The sequence below is a fragment of the Alligator sinensis genome, unplaced genomic scaffold (assembly GCF_000455745.1).
Source record: "Alligator sinensis unplaced genomic scaffold, ASM45574v1 scaffold1391_1, whole genome shotgun sequence".
Classification (NCBI taxonomy): domain Eukaryota; kingdom Metazoa; phylum Chordata; order Crocodylia; family Alligatoridae; genus Alligator; species Alligator sinensis.
The window spans coordinates 67,653-78,876 of NW_005842761.1; the positions used below are offsets into that span (position 1 = coordinate 67,653).

Sequence of the window (11,224 nt, forward strand, 5' to 3'; positions counted from 1 at the left end):
GGCGAACCCCAGGAAGGGGGCAACTTGGAGAAGCCTAAGGGGGACACGGCGAGTCCCAGAGAGGGGGCCGCAGGATTAAGAAGCCCAAGTGTGGGCGCGGAGAGCCCCAGAAAGGGGGCCATTTTATTGAGAAGCCCAAGTTTGGGCACTGGGAGCCCCTGATAGGGGGCCACGTTTATTAGGAAGCCCAAGTTGGGCACAGCAAGCCCCAGGAAGGGGGCAACATTGAGAAGCCCAAGTGTGGGCTTCTCCTGTCACACTCCCCCTCTGTGCAGCACTGGTCAGGCCACAGTTGGAGTACTGTGTCCAGTTTTGGGTGCCGCACTTCAAGAGGGATGCGGGGAATCTCGAGAGGGTCCAGAGGAGGGCCACTCACATGATTAGTGGCCTTTGCACTAATCCCTACGGGGGGAGATTGAGAGAGCTGAATCTCTTCAGCCTTCACAAGAGACGGCTGAGGGGAGAACTTGTGGCCACCTATAAATGTATTAGGGGAGGTCAACAGGGAATAGGGGACACGCTGTTTACTAAGGCGCCCCAGGGAGTGACTAGGAGTAATGGGTGTAAACTAGTTGAGAGGGGATTTAGGTTAGATATTAGGAAGACATTTTTCACAGTAAGGGTGGCCAGGATCTGGAATGGGCTTCCAAGAGAGGTGGTGCTATCACCTAGCTTGGAGGTCTTCAATAAGAGGCTAGATAGTCACCTGGCTGGGGTCATCTGACCTCGGTCCACTTTCCTGCCAGGGGCAGGGGGTCGGACACGATGATCCATTGTGGTCCCTTCCGACTCTACACTCTAGGAATCTAGGGGCTGAGGAAAGCTCTGAGAATCCCTCAAGGGGCTCATGAGCTCCCCCCATACGGCCTCCTCTCCCCCTCATCCCAGATATCACTTGAGGCTCCCTGCCACATCCTGCTGACCCCTAACAGAAGCTCCCTTCCCCCAAGTGTTTGGATGGGAAGTGGGGGCAGAACTAGCCCCTTCCCTTTGCCCTCTGGAATTAAGCTCCTGGCTTTCCAGCCTCTTCACATCATTTTGCTTGTCCTCCTCCTTTCCCCATTGCCCTCCCCCGGAGGTTCCCTTCCTCCCAGCACAGGCAGTGACTCCTGTCTGGATTCTCCCTCTGCCCCGGCAGGTGAGGGGACAACGAGCGACAACGAGGAGGAGAACCCATGGCAGGAAGGTCCTGAGCACGAGGAACTGGATGGACCAGGGTTGGAAGAAGCTGAAGGGGATGTTTGCCCAGAGCAAAGTGAAGGCTGCGAGAGGGAACAAGGAAGCCATCCAAAGAAGAAACAGGATGACCCCAGTGCCCCACAAGGAGGTTTGGGGAAACACAAGGCCCCCACAACCCCCAAGGGGGCAAGCGCCAGGGGGAAGCCCAACACATGTGAGGCCTGCGGGAAGAGCTTCAGTCTGCGGTCGAACCTGCTGACCCACCAGCGCATCCACCTGGGAGACCGGCCCTACCAGTGCCCCGAGTGTGGGCGCTGCTTCAGCCAGAGCTCACACCTGATCACGCACCAGCGGCTGCACACAGGCGAGCGGCCCTACCGCTGCCGGGACTGTGGGCGCAGCTTCAACGTCAACTCCGACCTCATCAAGCACCAGCGCACCCACACCGGGGAGCGGCCCTACCCCTGCCCCGAGTGCGGGCGGCGCTTCAGCAGCAGCGCCACAGGAGAGCTTCCGCGACTGCTCATCCCTGACCATCCACCAGCGCCTGCACACAGGCGAGCGCCCCTACGTGTGCGCAGACTGTGGCAAGGGCTTCACCGACAGCTCCCTCCTCATCAAGCACCAGCGCACGCACCGCACTGAGAAGTGCTACGACTGCCCCGACTGCGGGAAGAGCTTCTCCACCAGCTCCTACCTCCTGCGGCACCAGCGCACCCACCTGCCCGAGAAGCCCTACCAGTGCCCCGACTGCGGGCGGGGCTACAGCCAGTTCGCCCACCTCACCACCCACCAGCGCGTGCACACGGGGGAGAGGCCCTACATCTGCCCCGACTGCAGCAAGAGCTTCACCACCAGCTCTGCCCTGACCAAGCACAAGAGGATCCACACAGGCGAGCGCCCCTACGTCTGCCCCGATTGCGGCAAGAGCTTCACCCAGAGCTCCAATGTCATCACACACTGGCGGCTCCAGCACGGCAAGTCCCTGTGAGAGCCCCAGGCCACGTCGCTGACCCATCCTGCAGCACCGGCCCCTGGCTGCCCTGCGGGGGAAGGGACAGATGCTGGATTGGTGGCGACCCTCCAGGGACCAGGCCTCCCTTGCTGCTGCCGAGCCCCTCTGCTTTCCACTTGTCTGTATGAGGGAAGGAGAAGCAACCTGCTCATGGGTCCAGCTCCCTGGAGTGATGATTCCCCCTTCCTATCACCACTGCTCTGAACCCAGAGCTCCCAGGGGAGTCCAGAGCTCCCAGACCCTCTCCCCTCCAGACATGGTCCTGTGGGTGACCGGGTTTCCAGGCTTCATGCTTTGTCTGGTCATTGCCCGTCTCACAATAATAAAAGCTGCTTTCCTTAAACTTGTGTGTGCTTTTCTGAAAAGCAGCTGTAGCACTGGTTTCAGCAGACCCACCAGAGCATCTGGGGATTGCAGGTGGCATTCAGTGAATAATGTTTACAGGTGTGTGGAGGGAGGAACATAGGGCCAGATGTCCCAGTGGTGGAAATCAGCAGTGTTGCACTGGAGTCAATGAGGCTCCACCAATTTACAGCAGTTGTGGTCACCAATTTACAGCACCTGGGGTCCTGGCTCATATAAGTGCTGACTTCTATTTTTGCTGGCATGATGGGGAGTCCTAAAATGATGGACATGTGGAAAGTTTTACACATTTCAGGTGACAGCCCTCTTTCCGAGAGAGGCCAGGGCCCTAAGGCTTCACCTACTCGGCACCCATACTGGCTCGTAACGATCCAAGCTGAGAGATGTGTCAGCTGGAAATTGCACGTGTTATTTGATGAATAGGGTTCACAGGGGGCATTTTGGTGTGTGTTGGGGAAGAAAGAGAGGTCCCAGCCCTTTGCCCCAGAGAGACAGGTCCACAGCCCACAGCTGTCCCTGACAAGACACTTCCTCTGAACCTCCCCTCAAGTCTTCCCTTTGTTACTTTCCCCTCTCTCTTGTGTCTTGGCCACTCTCTACTGTTTTGGGAGAGGAAGGAGAGTAGCAAAAAAGCTGAAAAATCTATTTATGAATTCAGTGTAAAAAATAAAATCTTCCTGGCTCCTGAAGGCAACCAGTGGAAGCCCTGAAGCACAGTATTAAAGGATTAAATGCAATCGAATTAAAGCTTTAATTAAATACAATATAATTAAATACAATACAATACAACATAACCAATACTGTAATCTTATTCAGAGCTCAAATAAATGGCGAGCAAAGGAGGACAACCTAATCCAGAACAGGGTATCATAAACTCTGAGCCTTACTTTCCTGATTTGCACAACCAAATTCTTGAACTCCCTGTAATCTACACTAGACGTGCAAGTCACTTCAAGAACCCCAAGGTAGTACAGACAGTGCCCACACGTAAAAACCATTCCAAGGGCCATCCCAAGCTACTTCTTGATCTCTGCCCCACTTCTTCCCTCCTTATTCTCTTTCTGTTTATGTGTCTGAAGAATCTTCTGCTCCTCATTTTCATTTTCTCTACAAGGTCCAACTAAGCCAGGCTTTTAGCCATTCTCACTTGATTTTCTGTGGTACCTGAGCTTTGAGACATGGCCTTCTTCACTGATCACTCCCTTCTTCATTTCTTGGAGGTTGTCTGTGTACTCTGAATAGCCTCTTTGAATTGCTTATTTATCCAGGTAGACATTTTCCTATCAGTTTTTCTCCTTCACAGTTGGTACAGAAGTTCCAGATAATATTTGCACTTTTGATATTAAGTAATTTCGTGTCTTTTCTTCCATTCAAATCCTTGAGTTCTTAAATCCAGTTAACCTCATTTTTATCCACCCTGCTGTTTTATCTATGCCAGTGGTGTTCAACCTTTTGACCTCCCGGGCTGGATGAATGGAACAAGACCGGCCTGTGGACTGACCTGTCGTGGGACTGGCACACGGGGTTTGTCCCCACATGCCTGCATCAGGCCCCATGCCACCTCAGCCCAACCCCACATGCTCAGATCAGGGCTCATGCCTACCGCATGCCCTATGTGGCACAGAAGGAACATGATATCTGGCCTATGGAGATCCTCACTGGTCTGGAAATTTGGCACCAGGAGAGTGGCAATTAATGCTGCCACTGATCCCATGATGCCAAAGTTTTGGGACTGTGGGGAGCTCAGCGGACCAGAAGATACAGCTCCAAGGGCCAGATCTGGCCCACAGGTCAGAGGTTGAGCACCCCTGGTATATGCCATTGTTTCTTGTTACTTTAAGGCCTGCCACTTCACTGATAAATATATAGTAATGAGCAGACACATCCAGACAGGCCATACGCACTGCCAAGGCAGGAGTCTGATGAATTTAAAATAATGGCCTTTGACAAAGGAAGCAGCACCACAAATAAGGAACTGAGGAGAAGCTTCAGCCTTGTCACATGCAGATGTTTTCCCAAAATGAATGATTAATGCTAATATCCCCTCTGGGCCCACAGGGCAGGAGAGACCCCGCATATGACAGGGACCTGTGGAGCAAGGGCCCAGCTTCTGCCAGCCCTGTCATGCATCAGAGACACCCCATGGAACAGAAACCATTGCCCTCAGGACTATGTGGAAAGTCACCGCCACAGCACAAGCCCTAACAGACACTGGAAAATCTGCTTAGGGACACAGAGGGCGGAATCTCATGTCACTTTATGGCCCCAAATGGCAGTTTTCCAGCTGCACAACTGCTATTTTGGCACTATGGACAAAGACCTTGTGCAATAGTCTACCCTCTAGTTGGGCAGGTACAAAGCTCTGCATGTGTGCACCTAAGTGGGAGTCCCAGCAAAAATTCCTGTGTTTTAGCAAAGTCCACTGTTCAGGTCATTCAGGAAGAAGACGACCTAGCCTCCTTCATGCAGCGTGGATGTGAACCTGAACTTCTCTTCTTAGCACAATGCTCTAACCACCCGGCCCCAAGCACTAGGCCTTACTCCAGACTCCCTCCAGCTCTGCCCTTGGAGCTGAACCACTGAACTGTGAATTTAATATTCACAAGATACAGTACAACAGAGAGAACTGAGAAGGTTTTTGCCCCTTTGGATGCATGCATGTAGATACGAGAGCAATTCTTCTGTTACAAAGCATTCAGCAAGCTCACAACAGATCAAAATGCTTTTAACACTATGCTGGATTCCTATTTGAAATCTCTGGGTTTATCCGGTGAATCATGTTTGCCACCTAGCAGTTGTAACATTTCATGGCACCCCACATCATCCTTGAAAGGATCTCGAGGCCCCCTGGGTGCCACAGCACCTGGTTGAGAATCACTGCTGCCAGCAAGGGCGCTAACCACTTGGCTCTCTGGCGAAAACATTGAAATTCCTCTTCTTCCAACTAATATGCAGCAGCCAAATAGACTGCATCGTGGCTGGGCTCTTGCTAGGCAGTATTTTGTGACTTGCACCCATACAAAGCCACATGCCTGCTGGGCCAGCACACAACCTGCTGTGCACACTCAGTAGCTTTTGTGAATGCTTGTGTGTTCACAATGCATGTGGAATAGGCCCACAAACTGGGCTTAAAGTGCCAAAAATGGCCGTTCCATGGCTGGAAACCTGCCTTTTGGGTGCATAAAGTGAAATAGGATTTTGCCAAAAGCCCCTCTAAGACTTTGCAGGAGCCTGTCATGTGAACTTAGCTGGAGACAGCCCATGGGAAGCATGGAAGCCCTGTGCTGGGAATGCTGGGCCTTGCAAAATAAAGTATTATCAGTCACTGAAACAACTACCCGCTGGGGTGTCTGAGAATTGTTTGAAGGCTACACATTTCTCAGGGTGGAGTTGCAAGTGGGCCAAGCACACCAACTATTTGGAAGCCCCTTCAGAGAACTGGAGGATTTTTATTCCTGATATAGCTAATTCCAAACACATCGGCTGAAACAAAGGAGAACGGCAGTCCTCCCAGATGAAACATGATGTGCTGGCACCATCTACTGGACGTGGACTGACACGGACCAGAAACCTGAGGAGCACAAAGCAGCCTATTGGGTTGGAGGGGGTGCCCTCATAGCTGTTCCCTAAACTTCGTGAAAATACAGGATTTGGAGAAGAACTTTCAGAATCATCAAACCCAGCAAGTGTAGAAAAACCCATAGGAAGTATCAGATCGGTCTCTCCCTCTGTTGAAGACTTACAAAGAGTAAGGAGGGTGTGAGAGTTACTATACAGTGCCCCCAGTTACTCCAAGAAGATCCCAATGGACCAGATCTTTGGGGTTTACTGAGAGTAATATTATGTAGGAAGCCTTGATCTTGCAAAGTCCTCTATTTTCTATAGAAGAACAGCTCTCAGGGTACAAACTTAAGCTATTGCATTGGTCTTTACAGAATTGGGGCCTGCAACTTTTATTCATAAATTCAACTAGGCTGCTCTAAGAGAACCCCTGAATAAGCAACTTTAATCAAATTTTCTTTGTTTAATAAGCCAACCCCACTTACAGCAGGTAGTAGATGTCAGCAACTCCATTCAGATGACTATGCACAAATGTAGCCTTGCTTTTCCTTTGAAAGATATTTAGGCCCATGTGTGAGCATCAGCACGTGGTAAACTGAAAATTATCACGTTAACCAGATGCCAGCCACCTATGCTAAGAAGTTTTGCCTCTTGAGATTTACAGGATACATTTGAATTTGGATTAGTTTTTGTCGCTAATAGTTCTATGTGATGATCAGAGAGGGCTTGTTTCTTATCTGCTTTCTTGATTCTCTGTCTGCGTGTTCGCTCACACGGCTTTCTCTTCTTTAAAGTCTTTTTACCGAGAAAGATTGTCTCCAGTGGTGAAGGAAAAAGTGCTCCTCAAAACCTTTATGACCCACTATAGGGATGAGGGTGTATGTGGAAGAATTCACAGCCTTGTCTCTCAAACAGCAGCCAAAAAATGCACCCCTCAGCCTGCACCACAGCAGCAGCCTGGGAACCCCTGCATGGAAGCAGAGATCCCTGGAAAAGCAGACTCCATCAGCATCATATAAAGGATTCACATGCTGGAAGAAACCATGATCCCTTGAGGAGGCCAGATCTGAAAGCAAGCTGCATAGAGACCCATCCAGTTGCACTGAGGTCCGGAGAAGAGGGGATTTTTCCTCTGCTGCCAGTGAACTTCGGCTTGGGTCAGTGCCTGAGGTGGGCACGTGGGTTCATTTCTTTCTCCACCTTCAGTGGGTGTGTCTACATATCGCCCTATGGTGACATAGCAATGCGCTCCATTGCTGTATGGTATGATATGGCAATGTAGCGAACACGTGTGTCTACATGTGATTGCTAGCTATGTCGCTGTAGCGGCATGCTCTCTGGCTATAGCCACCACTGTGGCGACAGCCAGTGAATCTAAGCATGCGCCACCTGTACACTGCAGTACGGACAATTACTGCACTGTGTTTTTGTACTTCCTCATTGCAAATACTAAACCATGGCACAGTAACAATGTCGTCGTACGGCGACATGTAGACATGCCCAGTGTCTCCTTTCTGCTTGGTCCTTGTTGCAGTGTATTTCTGTAGGGAACCACACAGCCTGAAGCCACAAAGCTGGCTTGGACCTTCAGAAACACCCCCCTGCCTGGGGCCTCTGATACAGGCGACACAGCCTGCAGGTGCCTGAAGGCTGGAACACAAGTTGTAGAGAGGATGATTTGAAGGGTGACACCAGCAAGCTCCATGTGCTTGGAAAATTTTGCATTATCTCTGAGCGCACGCTAAACCCCACAGCTGCAAGCAGCAACACCAAGCACACAGCTCTTCTAATTAAGATCTGAGCGTTTGCAATCCAGAGTCCCCTTCTTAATTCACAGAGCTCTGTGCGTGAAACAACAGGGCTGCTGCACTCAGTCCCGCAGTCAGGCAGACCAACCTCCTGCTGGTTTCTGGGCTAAGTGGCTCAGGGTGGGGCGGCAGGAGCTAGGGTCAGTGACAGCTGCACGCAAAGGCAGGAAACCCAGGAGGTCAGCAAGCCTGTGATGCTGTCACTCCCTGAAGCCTCCTTTCCCTCTGCATCATCCCCAAACTCATCCGTCTATGCTCCTGCTCCATCCCTGCTGAAGTCCCCCTAAGACCTTTGCTGGAGAATGTCGTGGAAACACACGCAGCACACTTTTGGGTCAGGTCAGCAGAAGCTTTTATTTAAATGAAACTACAGCTGTAGGGGGGACTCCAAAGTGACATGGATTTTCCAAGCACTTGCAAGGGGTTCCCCCCCAAGAGCAAAATCAGGAGGCTTGTATACTTTTTAAGTAGCTTACAACTCACGTGATTATATAACGGAGTTTGCTAGGAAAAGCAGTTACAAACAAACATTAGCTTATACTGCTTTGCTGTTATTAGGATGGGAACTTATGGGGGAGGCAAGGTTAGTTCACAAACCTCCTTCTTGCACCTGGAAATCAGAGTTGTACATACTTTTTGCTATTTTCAAGGCCACGGTGACTGAAGCAGTTGCAGAGGAGTTACAAAGAACAAACACTTTCCCTTATCTGTTCTACTGTACAGAGCCAGCAATTCCCCACAAAGCAGTTATGTCATCTTATAACTCGTATGATCAAAGTTTAAGGCATTTATTTTTTTCTGATTCCACAAGAACAAAGCTGGTGTTTTTCTTGGCTGTTTATCAGTTTCTCCTAACAGCTGGCTCTGCCGCCACCAGAGAAGGGAGAATATCAGGAAAACATTTTGGGTAGGGAGGGGCTGTGAGCTAACTTCAGAAGGAAATGGTTTCACGCAACTAGATCTGCTAAGAAAACCAGTCTTGGCAGTGCAGACCTCTCACCCTGGCACAAACCACCCTCACTTTGGGTCTCCTGAGGAGCCCTTCAGGGCACTTCCCGTTGTGCACAAAAAGGCTTGGAAAGCATCAAGTGACAGTACACACAACACTCATTGAGAGGGCTGCAGGGCCACTCTGCTCCCAGCTGCAGACTGGATCCTGCTTGACATAAGGGGAGGACAGCGCTGGGCTTGCTGCAAGGAGCCCTTGCGTCAGAGGAACCAAGTATATGGGAGTCCGAGGACCCTGGCCCCTTTCTGCAAGACGGCTGTCATCTGAAATGTGTAAAACTTTCTACATGTCCACCATCTTAGCACCCCCTGGCAAAAATAAAAGTTGGCTCTTATGCCTCATGTACCAATAAGGTTTGCATTGAAGTGCCAAGCGCAGCCTAGGCTGAGTGCTGCCACATGGCTGGTGGGAGACTGGCCTTCCTGAAGAAGAGCCTCTAGTTGTGACCTGCAGGAGGTGCAGACGGAGTCAGGGAGCAGGGGCTGGAACAGCGGTTGGGTCAATCCCTAGGGTGATTTGGGGAGGCTGGACAGGGCTGCTCTGGAGCTGCTGCCATCACAAAACTCCTCCCAGGTGGAAAGGAAGGGCCAGAGGCGCTGAGAGTACCTGCAAAGCTGGGGATGGGACGGCAGTGGAGTGAGGGGCTTTGCACTCTCCTGGTTGGAGAGAGGGGATCATGCATGGCTTGGGTTTTGGATTAACATATTTACCTGGCAGGGGACATACCATGAATACTAAGGTGGTTTTCCTACTGGCAGGGGAAAACCACTCTTAGCAGGGAGTAGTACCCTGACCCGGGTAGTGCATAGTTAACCTCCCACTTTCACTTCCAGTAGGACGATCTTGGCTACACACCGACATTATGGAAATGGGAGACTCCTCCCTAACTTGCTCCTGCAGCCATACAGCTGAGGGCAAGCGAGGCTTGGGGCATCTGACCCCCAAGCCTCCGGGCTTGGGCCTGCACATAGGATGCCTGCCAAAGGATTTGGAAGCATCTGAAGCCCCAGGCAGAGGTGCGGGATGCTTGCCGCTAGCAGGGCCACATGGTTCTTGAATGACTTGTGGATTTGGAATTAATTTGGCTTGGGACATGAAAAAATTTCCTTTAAAAAACCCCACAACCTCCACCCCCTGCTTGTTGAGTCCTTTTTGCTCATTTTGGGATTCTGTTCCCCTCCTCTGACGAAACAGAATCACCCTGTTTGTGTCTCTGGCAGAAGAAAAATTGAGGAAGAGGAGGAAGACGAAAGGCCCTCCACTTTTTAACCTAATAGCATAATGAGAGCCTCTCATACTATCTAATAACATAGCACAAGAGTTGGCAACCAACAACCCACGGACTAGGGGGACTCAAGTGTCCTTCCAGCCACAGAGAGCTTTGCCTGCACTGCGTTGCAGCTGTGGGATAAGCAGTAGTAGCACTGGCCCGCTTTGGGCCGGCCAATCAATCCCCGCACCTCAAAAAGGTTGCCGATCGCTGGCTTAATGGGCTCCTCTAACATGCTCTAGTCATGGGTTTTGCCCAACTAAAATTCACGGCAGGCTTCATAGCCTAGGGTGGGTGATACATAAATACACTCCATGCCAAGAACTGCAGATACACACTTTGGCATGTAGAATGAAATAGGATTTAACCTTGTAAGCTGGGGCCCTAACATATGATTACATTCAGATTTCATTTTAAACAAATCTGTTCTTAATGGGAAACAAATATTTTAATTGAAATCATAAAAAAATCCCAGGGAAAAAAAATCTGATTGATTAAAAAACAACATTGATCAAACTTGGATGCAATATACACATTCTCACCATTATATTGCAACATGCACAGTGCTTTCCTTAAAGCCCTAGTTCTCAAGCTGTGATACTGGGGGAGTGTCAGCTTTTGTTTTCCTAACAATTAATTGCCAGCCATCAGGACTGCAGTGAGACAGGAAAATATGTGAGCTCAGACCATTCACACTGTGGAAAGCATACTGCTTTCCCTGGTAGGCTTGGCTTTCGAGTAACGTAGCGGAGCTCTGCCAAACTCTAGCTGCTGAGGCATAGATCTCAAGGCCCCTTCTCTTTCTGTTGCCAGGAAATAAAACCGAAATAATGAAATCATGTAAGTGTTTCTGGAAAGGAAGTCAGAATAAAATTGAGAGTTGTGTCCTGGTTCTAAAATAGTTTTTGATGCGTCTGTCGCCAAGAATTCTTGCCTACAGTCCTAAATAGCAACAGAGAAAGTGAGGTGGGATATTAGGAAGAACTTAGTCCTCGCAGTTAGTGCTGACCCCAGTGCAA

At 50.3% G+C, this 11,224-nt stretch overlaps 1 protein-coding gene across 1 annotated transcript in view; it reads left to right on the plus strand.

Annotated features, from left to right (window-relative positions):
• LOC106722844 (zinc finger protein 768-like) overlaps positions 1-2,526 on the plus strand; it is an 8,489-nt gene extending 5,963 nt beyond the window's left edge. Inside the window, 2 exon segments of the mRNA XM_025216710.1 lie at positions 1,139-1,683; positions 1,685-2,526. Coding sequence (XP_025072495.1) covers positions 1,139-1,683; positions 1,685-2,170 — 1,031 coding nt within the window. The 3' untranslated portion in view covers positions 2,171-2,526.
• The last annotated feature ends 8,698 nt before the right edge of the window (positions 2,527-11,224 follow it).